This window comes from Eschrichtius robustus, chromosome 1 (genome assembly GCF_028021215.1).
Source record: "Eschrichtius robustus isolate mEscRob2 chromosome 1, mEscRob2.pri, whole genome shotgun sequence".
Classification (NCBI taxonomy): Eukaryota; Metazoa; Chordata; class Mammalia; order Artiodactyla; family Eschrichtiidae; genus Eschrichtius; species Eschrichtius robustus.
The window spans coordinates 12,009,331-12,028,613 of record NC_090824.1 but is presented as its reverse complement, the minus strand read 5'-3'; the positions used below and the strand labels follow the sequence as shown (position 1 = coordinate 12,028,613).

General features: G+C 52.7%; 1 protein-coding gene across 2 annotated transcripts in view; it reads left to right on the top strand.

Annotated features, from left to right (window-relative positions):
• SLC24A4 (solute carrier family 24 member 4) overlaps positions 1-19,283 on the top strand; it is a 163,048-nt gene that overhangs the window by 121,416 nt on the left and 22,349 nt on the right. The window contains exons 10-12 of one of the 2 annotated variants that reach the window (XM_068554651.1): positions 65-150; positions 4,793-4,962; positions 7,395-7,587. In XM_068554651.1, coding sequence (XP_068410752.1) covers positions 65-150; positions 4,793-4,962; positions 7,395-7,587 — 449 coding nt within the window. Of the gene's footprint in view, positions 1-64; positions 208-4,792; positions 4,963-7,394; positions 7,588-19,283 lie in introns of both variants that reach the window. The other variant, XM_068554568.1, reaches the window with a different exon arrangement.

Here is a 19,283-nt window from a genome sequence, read left to right as displayed (position 1 = left end):
GGTGGGGGAGGGCCCTGCCCAGTCGACCCCGCAGCTCTGACCTCCCGCCTTAACTGACTTGCAGGTACAATGTGAAGATGCAGGCCTTTTTCACAGTCAAACAAAAGACCATTGCAAATGGCAACACGGTCAACAGTGAGCTGGAGGATGGTAATGATTACTGTGATAGTAGCTCTGATGACCCTTCCATGCCATTGCTGGGGCAAGGTAAGGCTGAGCAGACAGGAGCAGGCAAACCGTGTCATTGAAACCACTCTCCCCTTCCGTGTGCACACACACTCCCTCTGAATTGTCACTCTTCCCCTTGGCCACAGGACCCTCAATGAGGAGGGCGAGTCGTTTAGGAGGTGTGGCTCAGATGGGCGTTTACTTAGATGGGAGAAGGATGAATCAGGAGTCCACAGTCACGTCCTCGGGGATCGCCCCTGGCCTCCCGAGGAAGTCTCAAGCCCTGCTCGGCTTTCCTGAGATGCAGTGAATTACATCTCTGACCCATGTCAAAGGCCGGTGACAGGAAGCTCTGCACTTGGGAAGGCAGAGCAGGCTCGGTCTCCCTGTGGTTTCTCAAATGCCAGGCCCAGTTCTGGAAGCTCTGTTCTAGAGAGACCACTGGCTCCTTGCCCAGATGAACAGCAAGGCCGGGAAGGAGGCCCCGGAGCTTAAAGGGCTTCCAGACCCACCCCCGAGAGCCCTGGTGGGAGCCCCTTCCCCTGGGGACTGTGGTCCGGTCTCCTCAGCTTCTCTTTGGCCCCTTGTCCGGGGGTTCTGGGCCTCCGGAGGCAGCCCGTGTCTGTCAGGTTCCCCAGATGTCTGGGCCCGACCAGCTCCCGCCTTGGAAACCTTGTCCTCGATTCTTATTCCAGCCAGTTACCACGTGATTCCATCTGTGGGGACAGCTGCCAGGAAGCCGAGAGAGTTCACACTCCTCCCCATCCAAGACCTGTGTTAAGGCCTGAATAGATTCTTGGAGTTTAAGACCTGGAAAGAACAGCTTAAGCTGGCCTTGTTGAGTTCCACCCACAGTGTTGCTAGGGGCCTCCTTTAACCAGGGGCGAGCCCCTTGGACCAGCTACCCGAGGAGTATTTCTCCTTTATTCCTCATGGCCTTGGGCAAGTCACCCCCTCTTTCAGGTGACTTTAATTCCTTTGTGGTGTCACTGATGTCTCAGAGGGGACTGTTTGCCAGTTTCTGGGACACGTGGAGGCCGAAATCTATATTCCTAGGCTCCCTCCCCAGCCTCCACCCTGGGGTGGGTCAGGGTGGGAGCTCCCCCCATGTGCGCTCCGGGCAAGCATGTTCTGTCCCGTCCCAGGTAACCCCCAGGAGGAAGGCACCTGTCGTGGGTGCTGAGTGAGGGGTGGATTTCTCCGCGGGGAAGGAGGGAGGCCGGTGGGGAGAGGCTGTGAGTGGGGCCAAGGCCACAGCCTGGCTGCCGAGGCCCACCTGCAGGCGGGGTGAGAAAGGAAGCCTGCAGAGGGTGGGGCTGTGCCGTGTGTCCTGTTTCTTGAGCACGAGCAGGCTGCCCCGGGGAGAGCCCGTTTCCAGGACAGTCTCCTCGGCTCCAAGTCGCGTCCCCACCCACAGTTTCTTAAGACAGAGGCTGCTCCTGGCCGCCCTCGTCCAGGAAGATCAGTGCTCCTGGGGTCCTCTGGAGCCCCGTGGCAAGAAGAGAGATTCCACGTGCGGAGTCGTTCAGGCCAGTGGGAAATAGCCTCATCTTCAGGTGCCAGCCCCGGGAGCTACCTGCCGCCCCTGTGGCTGCGGGAAGAGGCCCGTCCCCAGTGCCACGGGGCAGGGACGTGAGCCACTTCCTCTTCCACGGAGATCCCGGCTGCCCCGAGGCCACAGCCCGTGCGGGGCATTTCCAGGCGCTCCCTGGTGGCCTGTCTCCCTCAACTTTTGTACCCATGACAGTAGGATTTCCCACAAGTTTATTGCTTTTCCCCAAATTTCGAAGCCCAGGGCAGTTTCTAAAAAATTGGAAGATTAGACACAGGATTGCCCCCAGGCACAGGGAAAGGTGCAAAGATAGGTCTCCCTCCAACTCTTATCAGGGTGAATGCGCTTAGATAAAGGCCAAGGAGGAAAAGATTTGGGGGGTTGGGGGTATGCAGGCCTGGAACTGGAGAGGTGGGAAACCCAGAGATACAGCCCCAGTTGGTGGACGCCCCTTCCCTCCCAGAGGGCCGTGTGCAGGGGCAGGAAGAAGGAGCGCCTGTACCACCCCGGTTGGGGGGGGGGGGGCCGGGGGCGGGGCCTGGGGAGAACGGGGCTTCGGGACTTTGCCTTTTCTCATGGTGCTGCCACAGAATCTTTCCAACTCGGAGCTTCTCTCTCCTGGTCCTCAGCCTTCAGGCAGGTCATGTAAACTACCCCATCCAGGGTTGTCAAAGATTGCTGGCTACTAAATTATTTCAGGAAAACATGCGCACACACACACACCCCTGACTTTGCTGGTATCAGCTTTGGTATTTCCCCATATATGTAAAATCAAACATCTTTAACCCAACCTCTTGACAGGAGAGGACACACTGCCTCTTTAACCCCACTTCTATTAAAGACCTTTATGTACTTAAATGTTCTTAAAGGTCCTACAGTTCAGCTCACCAAGTCAGCTGGAGCCAGTTTTCTCTCTTGAGTGGAATAGCATCCTCCAACTTTGTTCTGCGTACAGTTGTTTGGGGTTTTTTTCCCTAAAAGTTTTACACATTTTTTACATCACACTTCAATTCAGCTCAAGAAAGCGGAGCACAATACACCAAGAAAAGGTGACGAGGACAAAGGCAGGAAGGCACGCCGTCGTTTCCTGTCACGGCTGGGGGTCCGGCCTCTCCTTGCTGGCTGTCAGGGGGCCTTGAACACAGCCTGACAACCAAGGCCATCTTGACCACTGGCTGGGCCCACTCTGGGACCTTTCCAAGCTGCCCTGGCCCTAGACACAACTTTGGCTTGGAGCAGGGAGAGAGGGAAGGATACCTGGCCTTAGGCTGAACTGCCGGAGAAACATGCTGTACTTGATTGGGTTACCTGCTGGGCAGGCGCCCTTGGCTTGGACATATCACCCTGTGCTGCCTCTTGGTGGGCGGTGCCAGGACAAGGTGCCTGAGAAGTCAGGTATCGTGGCTCTTCCCTCCTCCTGAGCCCGACTGTTCCCCCAGGTGGTGCCCATGATAGGGCTGGTTCTACCCACGGAGCCTGCGGCTGTTTGGCTGGTTTCCCCCTGCCTCTGAGGTGGAGGCTCCAGAGGAGGGAAGGATTCCAGCTGTCCTGCAGCAGGGTGGGGCCGCGGGCACGGGGGCTCCCGATCCTCAGAGTGGGACCGAGCCAGGAGAGGGGCCATCCCGAAGGCCAGAGGCCCCGAGCGTCGAAGCCCCTCTACTAACACCCTCCTTCACATAACCCCCTGGCATCTGGGCCACCATCAAGAATGCTGCCCCAGACTCCCGGCGTCCACGCACGCTAATCATCTCTGGCAATCTCTGTTGGCCTTTGTCTCCTTAACTCTTCTCCTCTTCTAAATTGTAAGTAATCTGCTTTCATCCAAGCGATAACACATGCATTTTAAAAAACAAAATCCGTGAGTCCAACGCACGCCTTGTTGGCGGTTAGTGTCTGTCTCCGAAAAATGCATGGTCCTCCTGGCTTTGGTTCTAACTACACGCCTCCTGTCTGCTGAGCCTTGCTGCCTCTTTGGTGAGGATGTGTGTGGCTGGTATGCATTTGTTCGTGTTTGTGCCATTAACTCTTGCTCAGGTTTGCTCTCGACTGCTCCTGGTTACCCTATTATCCAGGAAGGACACTCACCGGGAGCTGGCGACCAGTGGAGAGGGATGGGCATATCTGCCTTGATAGCCCCTTGGAGGGGAAAGCCCCCCTGCTTCTGTGTGCTGTGTTCAGGAGTGCTTCTGTTTCTGGACCCTCTGGGGCTCTGGAATTAAATGTCAAACCCCCTAGGACTCGAGCTTGGAGCATGTTTGGGAAGGTGGCAGGGCAGGTCTGGGCACTGGGGAGATTTGTTCTTCAGCCTCATGAGTGGAAGCAAAGGGTCAGAGAGAGTGGCCTCCCTGCTGGAGGGTGCTGGTTTTACTGGAGACACTGGGCTCAGCCAGCAGCTCTCCGTGCACCCTCCGCAAGCAGGCTTCTCCTGGGTCTCAGTTGCCTCGTCCAGGGCCCGTGAGCCAGATCTTTGACCTCACTGCCTACCGCATGGAGAACAAATTTGGAAGCATCCTTTTGTGCCAGGTGGAGATGGTTCCTCTAAGACAGAGCAGGTGGCCTCATGGGAAGTTTAGAGCTGGTGCTCTCTGGCGCCTCCCAGCATTTTCCATTCCAGGGGGCCCTTGTCAATTTGTAAAGTTTTGTCTGAGCCTCTGTAAACAGCGGGAAAGACAGGTCCTCTCAGAGTCAGGGGTGAAAGGTGGCAGAGATCCTGTCCACTTTGTAGGTGGGCTGCCCTGTGAGGCTTAGATGAGGAACTGAAAGACCCTTGCAATTAGCCAAGACTGGGCCCCGGAAGAGAGGGGCATCGATTGGCGGAGGGGCTGGCAGTGGAGATGGGGGAGTGGTCCTGTAACAGGGGGACTTGGGGGTTCTGTCCAGTGCTTGCAGGCAGTTCAGACCCAGTGGCCCACTTGACTAATGGGAGGAGCTGCAGCCAGGCTTCCAGGCGGCTACCAGCTGCCGAGACCACAGCCCAAGAAGTCTGCACTGAGAGGGGAAGTCAGTCGCCCCAGCCCTTGGGTTTTGCCCCAGGGGATCTCAGCACTAATCATGGCTTTGTGCTCAATATAGTGAAGGAGGAGCCGCAGTACAGCAGAAACCCAGTGGTGATGGTGGATGAGGTCATGAGCTCCAGCCCTCCCAAGTTCACCTTCCCGGAAGCAGGCTTACGCATAATGATCACCAATAAGTTTGGGCCCAGGACTCGTCTGCGGATGGCCAGCAGGATCATAATTAACGAGGTGAGTTTGCTTCAAGGACCATGAGACCATGAGAGCGAGTGGCCTTGGATGGGTTCTGGCACTGAGGAGGCCCTGGCTTGTCAGCACACTTTCTGGTGTTGGGCCTGGGGTGTCCTCTGCCAGGCTGGCATTTATCGCCGCACCTGTTGAAGGAAGGAAGCCCAAACCTCACCCACAGGCAGCAAATGGTCTTATCAGGAAGGATTTTAAGGCAGGTAGCAATCAAATACCATGCCTGCCATGTTCCACTAAGTATTTTGTCAAGTAGTAGAGTGAAACTAATCGGAGAAAGGCTAGTCTGAAGTACGGATTGTTTATTTTAACTGTTGCTCAAGGCAAAAAAAGAATGAATACACACCTGTTCTCTGTGGGTAGAGCAACTCTAGAAGGAAACCGAGAAACCTATAGAAACCTTCTGGTTTGTCTCTCTCAGCATGTGGATCCGTCACCTCCTTCGTGTTGTAACCTATGCCTCTTTCAATACAACCTCATAGCTGTAGATTTTTTTTTCAAGTATAATTCTCTATTGATTCCCATTAAGCTCGAGTCAGGACCCCCTCCCATTGTTACCATTCATGTTCCTACTGAGTCACGTCCCACCTCCTTACAATTCTGTCCTTGCACAGCTATTTGGGGGTTTTGTTTGTTTGTTTGTTTTTGTTTTGTTTTTAATAAGGATGACCTTTCATTTCACTCTTTTTGGGTAGCAAAATATTATGCCTCCATGTCTGGCCCTGAGTCTCAGATGTAGATCACTTTGCTCTTTTTGGTGGGCTAAATGTTGTGGACACACGTGTAGGAAAAAAAGTTTTAAATTTCCACTCAACCCTAGACTTCATGGTTTAGGAGTCCCTGCCTAAAACCAACATGAAGGCAGTTAATGATCAATTCCTCTTTCTTTTGGAAAAATAGCATGCCTCCATTTTAAGTAATAATGACTTTTTTCCCCCTCTTTTTGCTTCCACTAACCACAAGGATAAGTGTTAGGCACACAATTGTGGAGTATTGCCTTGGGGACATGTTTACTGACTCTTGGTCTCCTGCTGAAGTAACTGGGAAGGATATCTGTGCCCATGTGTGATGATCGTTACCCACAAGGCCTAAAGCTGATCCATAAATATTTTTAATGGGAGCCCGACAAAGACAAGCTGTGCAAAGGCAAACAGATTCTTGGGAGCATGAAAACCTGTTGATTTCTTGAAATGTTGCCTCTACATTTCCCTGGTTTTGTAGAAACCCACAGACTTGGCGAGCAAAGTCAGCTTCTGCTTGGGTAGAAAGGAGGCAGACTTGGTCAGTAGCTACAAGGAGATGGGGGAGGGAAGGGGACGGGTTGGCTCAGAGCACACCCATTTCACGTGGCAACAGACTTGGACAGCAGAGGCCTTCCGAATGGCCACTAACCCAATCAGGATGCTCAACCTCATTAGTTGTTAGGGAAATGCAGATTAAAACCACCATTAGATACCACCGCCCATCCACCAGAATGGCTAAATGATTGACAGTATCAAACGTTGACCAGGATGGGAAGCAACTGAAATTGTAATCCGTTGCTGGTGTGAGTGTAAAATGGTTCAACTGGCACCTACCTTATGACCTAGCAATCCCACTCCTAGATAAATACCCAGGAGAAATGAGTGCATATGTCCACAAAAAGACATGTACACAAATGTTCGTGGCATTCTTCATGATAACCAAAAAGGGGAAATAACCTAAATGCCCATCAACAAGCAAAGGATATGTTGTGTGTTATTCACAGGATGGACTACTATACAGCCCTGAAAAATATCAAATGACTGATGTGTGCAGCAACATGGATGAACCTCACAGATATTCAGCTGAGTGAGAGAAGCCAGACATAAAATAATATGTACTCTTTGAATCCATTTATAGGAAGCTCAAGTTCAGGAAAAACTAATTGATGTTTATAAAAATCAGAATGGAGTTACCTTGGTTACCCCTGGAGAGAGGGGACCATAAAGGAGTCTTTGGAGGGGCTGGAAATGTTCTATATCTTGATGTGAACCATCACTGGGCTGTTGGACACATAATATAAATGCACTTTTTGTGTAGAAAAAAAATTTTTTTAAACTATGCAAAGTCTGTCCTGTGTGACTGTCTTCAGGTGGTTTATGACCATCTTCTGGGGGATGCAGAATGATCGCTGTCATCCAGTGACATGAGATGGGTTGTCAGGTTGGCACTAAGAAGAGGAGGCCCAGGGCTCTGACTGATACCCTTGCTGGTATTGGTCCAAGTGGAAATGAGCAAACTTAGCTGGATTCCAAGGTCCTTGGGCCATTTTTCAGGCAAACCCATCTCCAGAGGCATCGTTCTCGAAACCTTTAAGCGCCGCCACATGGGAGGAACAAAGCTACAGGGTGACACTTTGTCACACGCCTGGGTGTCTGTCTTGCCTCCTGTCCACACAGAGGCAGAGGCTGATCAACTCGGCAAACGGTGTGAGCAGCAAGCCACTTCAGAACGGGAGACACGAGAGCATCGAGAACGGGAACGTTCCCGTGGAAAGCCCTGCAGAGCTGCAGCGGGAGCGGGAGCAGCCGCCGCCGGCCCCGGAGCCAGAGCTGGTGGAGGCCGCTTTCCTGTCCCCCTTCTCCATGCCCGGTGAGTTCTGGGGGAGTGTGGGGGCTCCGAGGGTCCGAGCCCGGGTCTTCAGGATGGAGAGCCGGACCCATGAGGGCGGGGGAGGCTGGTGGGAAGGGTAGACATAAAGTCACTCGGCGAACACCTCCTAAGTGCTGACCTGTGGGTTAGAGCTGCCCTGGGATGCAGGCACTGCCCAGGGTTGGGGAGCCTGTGTGCCAGACGGCCGGCCAGATGGAGACTTGGGAAGTGCCAGTAACCCCTAGTGACTGCTCTCAAATGCCCAGGGCATCGAGGCTTTCTCATGCAGTAAGAAAAACAGCCACGTATGTTATTTTTATGGACCCGCTCGGACTCTCCAACCCTTCCAGCACGGGCAGGCTGTTTTGCCCATGCGTTGCATATTTGCTGGGACAGGATATTCTAAGGCCATAAATGACCTTTAGACAGTTACACCTTATCTATTTGATGACATCTCCTACCTATAAATAAGTCAGAACAGGCGTGACTCTGCCCCCAGCCCTGAGTGTCCTCCCATCTCATTGGACGGGCCCAGTGTCATCTGACTGCCACCTCCTTGCTGACCTCACCTCTGCTGCATCCACACTGGCCTCCTCACTGTCCTTCGCAGAACGTAGCAGGTGTGCTCCTGCCCCAGGACCTTTGCACTTGCCCTTTGCTGGAATGCACTTTCCCCAGTTATCTATATGGCTCCTTTCCTCACCTTCTTCGGGTCTCTGCATAAATGTCACCTTCTCGGTGTGGCCTTCCCTGACCACCCTAATTTAAGTATTTTATATATTTGGTTATCTTGTGTCTCCCCGGCTAAAATATCAGCTCCGTGCTGGCCGAAATCTTTGTCTGTTTCATTCACTGTATCCACAGTGCCCAAGCCCGACACATAATAGGTGCTTAGTAGATATCCGTCAAATGAATGAATTCAGGAGTTCGTGTGCGAGAGGATCCCCCGGACACACCCAGTCTGCCTTCATCTTTAACCAAACTCCTCTGCAGTCCACGATGGGAAATGAAGGCCTGAACTCTTTGGCCTCATCTCGGAGGTTTTTTTCTTGGTGTCCTGCCATCCTGAGAGGTAGCAGAATTCCAAATTTTTCAAGTCCAGAACTTGATGTTTTTCTGAAAAGAATTCTATGTTTAACATCAGGCTTACAGACCGCACCTGATTTGGGAGATGGCTTGGGGGGGTAGGGGGGAGAGGCTGCCCCAGCCCCTCGTCCCCATCTTTATGGGGACACTCCTGCTTCCCAAGTAGATGGTGTGGGCCCTCCTGGCTGGGATACTCTGCCATCATGCTTCATCTGGAAAATATAGGTTCTATTTGCAGTCACAGGGCTTCCTCGGAGTTTCTGGATTAGAGTCTCCAGAGCGTGCTGAGCACAGCTACCCGGGGGCTCTTCTCCAAATTCAGGGCCTGGTTCCCAAACCCAGATAGTCCAAGGACTAGAACGGGGCCTGGGAATCAGCACTTTCAAACCTTCTCAAGGGGATTCCTGGGGCCTAGGCCAGGTTAGGAATTGCTGCTCCTGGTCAGCACCTCCCAGCCTTCTTTCACATTAAGGGAAGACCCAGAAAGTGGGATGCATTTCCCCCACTGAGGTCACAGAGGGGCCCAGCCCCAGGGGTTCGGTCCTCCCCAGGGCCCCCTCTGCTGACCAGAAGGCTGAGGGATCTGTATCTCGGCCTGCCTCTAAGACATCCCTGGCACGTCAGCCCACCTTCCGGAACACTCTGTGGGGGCAAAGGTCATGCTCAGCCAGTTAGTCTGCTGGGCTAAAGGTCGAACTGTCTTTGGGTGGGAGCTTGGCGCCTGGGGCTGGGTCTGGGACACTGAGGGAGGGAGGGGTGGTCTTCTCCAGATCCTGGAAACCTGTATCAGATCATCCGTTTGGATATGCAGGAAAAAGAAGCTTTCTGCGGGGCGGAATCCTGGGAGGGAGGTGTGTCCACCCAGAGGATAGCCTGCTCCAGGGCTGATGGACCAGGACGGGCGTGCCCCACCTGACGTTTCTTACTTCTGTGGTCCTGAGACGTCCGGACACAGTCCCCTGGCTACTGCACATAGCCTCGAGCCGTCACATCACCAGCCAAGTCCACGTGGGGCTGAGAACAGGGGCTGCAGTTACCAGTGGGGTTTCAGTTCCTCAGGACCTGGACACCAGATGCCAGGGAGGCCTGGAGTATGGCCACAGAGAGGAAGATGCATCCATTGTCCGGGAAACAGCCTACCCTGCTGGGGAGTCGGACTGAGAAGGAGCTACCGTTCGGGGAGTTCTGTTCTCCAGCCCCAGGAGGTGGACGCAATCCCCATTTTACAGACGCGGGGCCTGATAACGCCAGCATCACCTCCACCTGTGCTGCCACCGCCTCTGAGTCCTGGTCCCGATGCTGCTTGTCATGCAGGGCTCTGCAGGAAGCCAGGGAGGGACACGCCCTTTTTGGTAGCTGCTATTCTGTAAAGTGACGCAGCCACATGTAAGGGCAACTCATCTTTCCATTTCCTTGAAACCTTGAGTTTGGCAGGACTTTGTGGGGTGGCCCCAGAGCCAACTACCTCCTCCCCTTGTCCTGGTGCCAGGATCTGATGCTCCTTCGAGAAGGGGCTTATGAGAAATCGGGTCTAGCTCCCTGCAGGTCACCTCCCGGGGCGGGCGGCGGTGCTTATAATGCTGCTCTCCTGCAAAGGCCAGGACCAGGTCCCTGCCAGGTTCTCTGCACCCATGAGCCCTTGCACAGGGAGCTCTGCCCTTCCTGGCGGGCAGAGGCTTCCTGTTGAAGTTGGTTCCACATTCCTCTTCAAGCCACGGGCTCCAGGACGTTCCCCTGGGCCGGCCTGCAGCAGAGCCAAGTGCTGTGAGCTCCCGCCCGGTGCTCGCCCCTCCTCGCCCTCAGGAACGGGCCGGGGCTTCCTGTGTCCCTGCGGGAAGCTCCCTTTGTGTCCCTGCGGAAGTGTTTCCAGGTGTTGCCCTGGGAAACCACAAGTGACTTCCTCTCCACCTCCTCCTCCCCCCTCAACGCGAGGAGCAGGGGTGGGAACAGAGTTGTGTGGCTGCCGCCCGTTTAGGTGTGTACAGCAGCCGAGGGAAATCGAGGCTGGTGTGGACAGAGGCTTACAGGAATTTAGAGCCAGTCGATGGGACACAGCACCTGTGAGAAATTCCGAGTATCCAGCTGCAGGCCCTCTGTCCACCCACTCACCTTCCTCATCTTTTCAGCTCATCTCTGGTTGTGGCATCACAATGATCTGGGGCTGTAGGGAGGCCCTGAGGGGCTTTCGGGGTGGATGGAGCTCGTGTTCTCCTAAACTGGACCCCAGGAAGGAAGCATGGGGCCAGGGAAGGGATAAGGGGGTGGGGCACTGGGAAGAGGGCAGAATCCGTCCCTGTGGTCAGCTTGGAACCAGCGTGGCTGCAGGTGTCAAGGAATGACCCCAGGCCATCTGGTGTGCAGCTCTTCTGCATGGTCGGGGACAGGCTGGGAGGCAGGCTCTGGAGTCCAGAAGTCCTGGGTTCGAATCTCGGTTTTACCGCTCACCAGCGCTCTGGCCCCGGGCAAGCTGCTTCACCTCCTAAACCTCAGTTCCTCATCCACAAAATGGGGCGATGGCATCTTGGGTCTCTGTAAATAAGATGAGTAAGTAAGATAGATCTTTAGATACTGCCTCTGTGCACTGTGTGATACATGGGTGCTCAGTAAATGTTCATTTGGATCACAGTGTGCTTTAATCCCATGGTTTCTGTTATACCCAGCTTCGCATGCCCTCCCCTGCTTGGACCATAAGCAATGTTCTAGAAAGGTCACGGGTGCCAGAAGCCCTGGAGGCCTGGTGCTGTGCTCATCCCCAGGGTCAGGGAGAGGGAATTAGTCTCTGCTAGGTGCCTGCTATGTGCTGGGCCCTGGGTTTCAGGCACTTTGCAGACAAGAGGATTTTTTTTTTAATAAATTTAATTTTTTATTCATTTATTTAATTTTTGGCTGCATTAGGTCTTCGCTGCTGCACGCGGGTTTTCTCTAGTTGCTGAGAGCAGGGGCTACTCTTCGTTGTGGTGTGCAGGCTTCTCATTGCAGTGGCTTCTCTTGTTGCTGAGCACGGGCTCTAGGCGCGCGGACTTCAGTAGTTGTGGCACGTGGGCTCAGTAGTTGTGGCTCGCGGGCTCTAGAGCGCAGGCTCAGTAGTTGTGGCGCACGGGCTTAGTTGCTCCATGGCATGTGGGATCTTCCCGGACCAGGGCTCGAACCCGTGTCCCCTGCACTGGCAGGCGGATTCTTAACCACTGTGCCACCAGGGAAGCCCCAAGAGGATTCTTTTAGTCAGTAAATATTTGGGTACCAGACTGTTATGGGCCTTGGGGATCCAGGTGGGAACAGGACAGTCATGGAGCCTGCCCTCTGGGACCTTCCAGGCTTGCAGGGTAAATCTGAGCAGATAATTGCGTGATACACTTTGTGTAGCATCTCCTGCCCTCACCACACAGCTGAAGGGTAGGTGAGGTGGAAACGCCAGCCGCGGCCCCCGGGCTCTGCCCACCCGCATGAGGCATCACTGGGCTTGTGGACCAGAGCCAGGGGCACCCAGCCACAGCCTGGATCTGGTGCCCACCCGGTCTGATGCTGGATTTACATCGACACCGGGTGCAGCCATGCTGTTCCCACTCTGAGCCACAGAGGCTGGTAATTGGGCCTCCTGGGCCAGCTGTTGGTTGTGGGAGAGGAAAAGGAGAAGGAGCTCTTCCTCCCCTGGAAACTGTGGGCTGCGGCCCTGCAGTGGCCGGCCGGTGACCCTGAGCCCCAGCCCGGCTGGGGAAAGCCCTTAGTACAGGCTGTTTGTGGCTGACGAACAGTCTGAGACGTCCTCCTGCCCCGTGGGCCACACCCTTGCCCTCCAGCTGGACTCCTCCTGCCCCCATAAGGGTAAAGAAATCACATCTTGTGTTCTGGGATGCTGGCGCTCGTGTCCACCATTATTATAGTGACCACATCTCATTGGAGACTTGCTGTATATCCAGCATTGAGTGAAAAATAGGGAATTCTTACAGGGCTCTTACGGGGCTTCTGTGTGCCATGCCCTGCTCTAAGAGCTTTACATGTATTCCCTCATTTAATCCTCACGACAACACGTGAGGTGGGGACGATGATCATCTCCATTTTATGGAGAAGGAAAGAGAAGCACAGAGAGGTTAAGTGACTTTCCCACAGTCACCCAGCTACTAAGTGGAGAGCAGGTTTCCAAACTGGGCAGCCCAGACTAACTACTGCCTCTTTGTACTGTGCACTTTCATTCAGTCCTCCCAGCTGCCTTGTGAGGGAGGCATTATCATTATCCCCATTTTACAGAGAGGGAAACTGAGGCTCGGAGAGGCTGTGGGACTTCCCAAGTCACACAACCATCATGTGGGGAACCACCCTTCCACCCCTTGAGCTAGGGACGCCATCACGAGCCAGTCTAGTCGGGAGCGGAAGTCCAGGCCCTGGGAGGTTCTTGAACGGTGACAGGAAGTAAAAAGCTTATTGAGCACTTCCAGTGAGCCAGGCAGGGTGCTTCACACAGATGAACTCATTAAGTCCTCAGGACCACCCTGGAAGGTGGGTACTGTTGTTATCCCCATTTCCCAAGTGAAGAAACTGAGGCTCAGAGAGGTTTAGTTGCCCAAGTTCACACGGGAGGAAGGGGCAGAGCCAGGATTTGCACACTGACATTCTGACTCCAGATGTGCTTAAGGGACAGCACTGTAGCCCAACTAGGGGATTCTTTCAACTCCTTCCTTTGGAGCCAGTGAGAAAATGCTTGCCTCTGCCTGGGATGTCTTCTAGCTGGTGCACAGGTGCCAAAGAACTTGAGTCTGTGTTGAGCAAACCATGTTGACCTGAGTTGAATTATGGGCCTTTGGGACCTGGCATGTGCTCTTCAGACCTCGGATGGCACAGCTAAACCTTTTCTTCCTTTAGCAGCATAAAACTCAGTGCAAGCCATCTGAAGGTTTTGGGAAGCTTCTAGGGCTTCTTCTCCCCACCCCAGCCCCATCTTCCTCAGTTCTACATAGCACTGACAGACCCGTGCTGACTGGGAAGAGAGAGGTCTGCTTAGTCTCTCTGAACCCAGTAAGCGATACTGCAGAAATGGAGCTCTAGAAAACTCTGGGCCCTGTTTTTTCCTCTTAGCCACTCGGCACATCTAGGAACACAGTGGAGAAGCTGCTGGTGCCATGGGCTCATGTACGTGTGAAATTCCACACACGGTTCCCGTCTGCTCCAGGCCCCCAGAGACACATGGCACTTTATGGTGGAAATGATCTTGTTCTTGCCTCGGTCGCGGGGGCCACCAGAGAAATCACACATTCGGTAGATTGTCCCGTAAGTCAAGGTCAGGATTTCAAAGAAGTGCCCTTGTCAGTCACTGTGGAGCACTGAGGTGTCAGTTCACACCTAATTAGACCAGACACTGGCTGAGCACTGTTATTTTTTAATATAACAGCTTTCCTTTGAAGTATACAGTTGAGTGGTTTTCAGTCTACTCACAAAGTTGTGTAACCATCATCCCCACAGTCAGTTTTCTTTAGCACCCAAAAGGAGCCCCCTACCTGTTAGCAGTTATTCCCCATCCTCCCCCCATCTCCTGGCAAATGCTACTACTCTACTTTGTCTCTTTGTATTTATCTATTCTGGACATTTTATATAAATGGAATCATCCAATAAGTGGCCTTTTGTGTCTGCCTTCTTAGCGTGATGTTTTCAAGGTTCATCCACGTTGTGGCATGTGTCAGTCCTTCATTCCTTTTTATGGCTGAATAATGTTCCATTGTATGGATGTACCACATTTCTCAATTCATCAGTGGATGGACATTTGTATTATTTTCACTTTCTGGTGATGAGTGGTTTATAAAAACAGCTACTAAAGCGTAGTAGGGAAAGAAGGGGGGTCTGTTTTTATTTTTTAATCTAAATGAAAGCGATTTTCCTCTGAATTCTCTGTGGTTAACAACAAATGGTCTCTGAATACTAGAGTTAAAGGGATCTTGGGAATTTTAGACCAGCCTTCTTATATTCCAAAGCAGGAAACTGAGGGGAAGGGGCTTGCCCAAGGGGCGGTCTTGACCAGACAGAGCTAGGCATCTGGACCACCTGCCCTAGAATCTGCTCTGTGATGACCCCACAGCCAGGCCAGTGCAGTGCAAGCAGGGAGGTGAAGGGGCCCAGGACCCACCATGCACCAGGCGTGTGCTGGGGTCCTGAAGTCACACAAGCTCCCTTTGAGATAGAAGGAGACCTTTTTTTTTTTTTCCCATAAGGATATAGGGGTGTGTTATGGATCCCACGAGCAGGGAAACAGCTGGACTCACCCAGGGGCCGGACTTGGGACCTCCGTGAATGTTGCGGCTCTTGTCTTCATTTCTTCACACCTGCCTGTCTCGTTCTGCTCTTTGGCTGCAGACCGGCTTTTCTCAAATTCACTGTCAGTGCACATGGCAGGCTGTGGCCTCCCACTGGCCCCAGACTGACCCCTGACAGTCCCTTCTTCCCTAACTTGGTTCACTGGTGTTGCATCTGAATTCCAGAGTCCCGAGAGAGAGAGAAAATGCTATAGTCCCAGAGGTCAGGGGTCCACTCCTGGTCAGAAGCCGTGCTCGCCAACACGGCTTTGGTGGCCCCGGGGAGGGTGGGTTAGAGGGAAGAAGAGCTGAGCCCACGTGCCTGCACCCCTTGTAGATGTCTATGACAAGTGCCTCCAGCTTCATCAGGACATGATGGATGGAACCCATCTCAGATGCAGGAGAAATTGATAGACGTAGGTCCCTTATGCAGTGGTGGGAAGGACACTCCTGGCTGGGCACCAGCAGTGACTCCCACTGAACCGCTGCTACCACGCCAGGATTGGGGAGGTGGGGAGCTGGGATGGACCAAAACGTTCAGGAACTCACTGTCAGAACTGTGACCCAGGGACCACGAGGCCGCTGCCACAGCTGATCTCGACCGCCCCAGCATCACGCAGTGGACACGGGGCAGCCGGTCCAGCCTGAGGGACCATCTCTGATTCCCACTCAGCTAGCACCTGGGCACGGACATGCTGCTGCAGCAGAACTAACATCCCCAGAGCCCTGCTTAACAGCGGTGCATCTAAAGCAGCAGGAAGGCAGCCCGGCCCCACCTCAACTCTGCTTTTCAAAGGGACCCAATCTGAGTCCAGAACTTCAGCTGCAAGGGAGTCTGAGAAATGCCTCTGCAGACGCACTAGGAGGAGGTTGGCGTGGGGAATGCTGAGGACGCACTCAGCGTGTCCACTCCCATGGGAGCTGCAGTGAAGCCTGGAGAGAAGCAGTACAGCCAATCGTAGCTGATGACTTAATGCCAGAGCAGCTCTAGCGAGGGACTTGTGTGGCTTCCAACCTCCCAGTGAAACAGAAGAGGGGACAGGGCCCCGACCTATAGCTTGGCAGACACATCCTTCCTGGAACCCCAGCCCCGCACTGTGCTTCACACCTTATATTTGGTGCTTAGATTCTGCACACAGCCCTGCTGGGTGGCTCGTGTGGTCCCCGTTTCCCGGGGGAGGAAACTGGGGCTCAGGAAGCTGCACACAGGTGAGTAGGGGCCACGGGCAGGGCTGGTACCGCAGGTCTGCCTGACCCCCTAAGTGCTGTCCTCGGCCTGGTCCCAGTGTCGACTTTGGCCAAGAGGGCCCCCAAGCTGGAGCACCTGCTCTGGAATGCAGGGGGTGGCAGGAAGGAAGGGGAGGGAGGCGGCCAGCTGCTGGGTCTGCGTGGTCTGTAAGCACCGGGAACCCACAGCCCAGCCCTGAATGTTTGCTGGATGTTTAAAGCGAGCGTGCCTGCCAGCGCGAGGAGGACCAGCAAGCGTTCTTGACTTCACTGGTGTTTGTGGGACCAGCGGCCTCTATTTCACCCTCCCCGGGGCCTCCAGATTCAAGGTGCGACCTTCAGAGGCAGGACGATGAGCTCTGTACTTTTTGCCTTTTTTTAGTCTCCCCACAGATCCTTGGAGTGGGTGAGGCGGGGCAGTTATCACCTCACAGACAAGGACAAGGAGGCTCAGAGAGGTTGAGGGTCCACCTGCTGCCACACAGTGGAGAGTGACAGAGGACGGAACAGCTCTCTTTGGCCCCAAGCCTTGGGATTCCTGAGGTGGAGTGCAAAGCTGGCCATAGCTTGGGATCATCGTTAGAATAAGGGAGTCGACGCACCGACCCCAGCTCTGGGACGCACTTACATCCGGTCCCAGAGCTGGACATGATCGGGGCTGTGGACACGTACGCGGAGCTGGGGTGAGGGTCCCTGGGAGCTGCACCAACCGAGGGAACTCTGGGCCTGGCTTCTCTGTTGACTGGGAGGTCCTGGTCTGTGTGTCTGATCTGTCCCCCTCTCCTGTGTGGGAGGATGCTTCTTGGGGAAGCACGAACAGGGTTCCGGAGGCTGAACCGTGTTACCTGAGCGTGCGGTGTGAGGGGGAGACCGGGCCAAGGGCGCCTCCCTGGGGAAGGGCTCTCTCTGCCCCCGCAAGCTCTCCAGGTCCCTGCACTGAGCTGCCAGGGCACCTCTTACTGGGCCTTTGGTCCCTGTGTACTCAGCCCTGACTGCCCACATCTCCGTGTCAGCGCTCAGCAGGGCCTGCCTTGCTGAAGCCTAATGTTTTCTCTCACATCCTCCCTTTCAGTCTTCCCCTGCCTCCCAAACCTCAGCTTGGCAGCTCGGTTTGATTACAGCCCTGACTTGTCTGCTTCCCATGGGGCCCCTCCTTGCCCCTCTAATGCCCTCAGGGTCAAAAGGCATCCTCCGGGACTCAGGACAGTGTAATTAAGAAGCTTTGGTTTTGGACTCCTGGGTCTGCCACTTCCTAGCTGTGTGACCTTGGGCTAGATGGCTTACTTCTCTGAACCTGTTTTAGTCTCCATAAAACCAGTGCTTGAGTAATAGGTACTCAGTAAGTGGAAGTTAATTAACCATTAATATCAACAAAAGCTAAAATTTAGTGCTTGCTCTGCACCAGGCGTTGTGCTAAATGTATCTCCCATGTTGGCTCACTTTAGTCTCACAGTACCACTGTGAGGTACACAGTGAGCACAATGGAACTGTTGTTATCCCCATTTTGCAGGTTAGAAAACTGAGATACACAGAGGCTAAATATTTTTCCAAGGTCACCCAGGTAGAATATGCCAGAGCTGGTATTTGAAGCTGGTAATCTAGCTACCATTAACCCTGGAGCTTCTGTGCCCCTCAAAGACCAAACAATTTAATGGTAAGTCTAAATTTAAGGATAAAACAAAAGTATATTAAAAGTAACTAAAAATTATTGATTCTAAAGTTCATTAACCCCTAAGGAATAAGAAAACTTTAATGATTCCCCTTCTTAAGAGGATTTTTCTGTTATCACAGCCATGAGCTAAAACTATAAGGCTCTATGCTGACAGTCGACACCTCTGTCAGCCAGTGGGTAGTAAAAGGACTTCCACAGGCTTTGAAATCACAGGACTCAGAGGGCAGGCGAGCAGTATAGTACAGAGGACCCAGGATTTAAACTCTAAAGACCTGCATTCAAGTCCAAGTACTACCTCTCACTTTGTGATGTTTAAGTCACTGAATTTCACCAAACCTTAGTTTACTCACCTGTGAAATGGGGAGATATGAAAAATAGAGTGTTGATATGGAAAATAGAGTGTTTGTGAAAACCACCTCCAAGGTGTGTGAGGCACAACACAAATGTTGAATAATGACGAGGGGTGTGTTCATGAATCCAGCCTCGACAATGCTCCACCCTCACCTGCATCCCCTTGCCTCCCCACAGGGCCAGACTAGAGGCCATTGGCTGGGGAAGCAGGGTCTATTTGTGGCTCTGCCACTAATTTTCTGTGAGATTGGGCAGTTCATTAACCTTCATGCGTCTTGATTTTCTTCTTTATAAACAGTTAAGCAAGTGAGATTTATCTCAGGAATGCAAGGCTGATTCAACACATGAAGAACAATGTAACACACTATATTTTTAGAATAAAGGGTGAAAACCATACGATCATCTCAACAGACACAAAAAAGCATCTGTCAAAATCCAACACCCTTTCTTGATTAAAAAAAAAAAAAACACTCAACAAACTAGGAGTAGAAGCAGGTTTCCTCAATCTGATAAAGGGCACCTCCCAAAAAACCCAAAGCTAACGTCAAACTTAATGGTGAAAGACCGAAGACTTTTCCCCCTAAGGTCAGGAACGAGACAAAGATGTCACTCTTTCCTCCTCTATTAAACATTGCGCTAGAGGTTCTGTCCAGGGTAAATAGGCAAGGAAAAATAAAAGGCATCCAATTTGGAAAGGAAGAAGTAAAGCTGTACTCACAGATGACATGATCTTATATATAGAAAATCCTAAGAAATCCACCCAAAAAACCCCACAACCCTATAAGAGTTAATAAACTTGCAGAATACAAGGTCAGTATACAAAATTCAATTGTATTTCTGTACATTAACACTCCGAAGATGAAATTAAAATTTCATTTACAACGCCATCAGAAACAACAAAATACTTAGGGATAAATTTAACAAAGGTAGAACAAGATTTGTACACTGAAAACTATAAAATATTTTTGAAAGAAATTAAGGAAGATTAAATAAATGGAAAGACATCCTGAGTTCATGGGTTGGAAGACTTAAAATTTTTAAGATGGCAGTAGTCCTCAAATTCATCTACAGATTCCATGCGA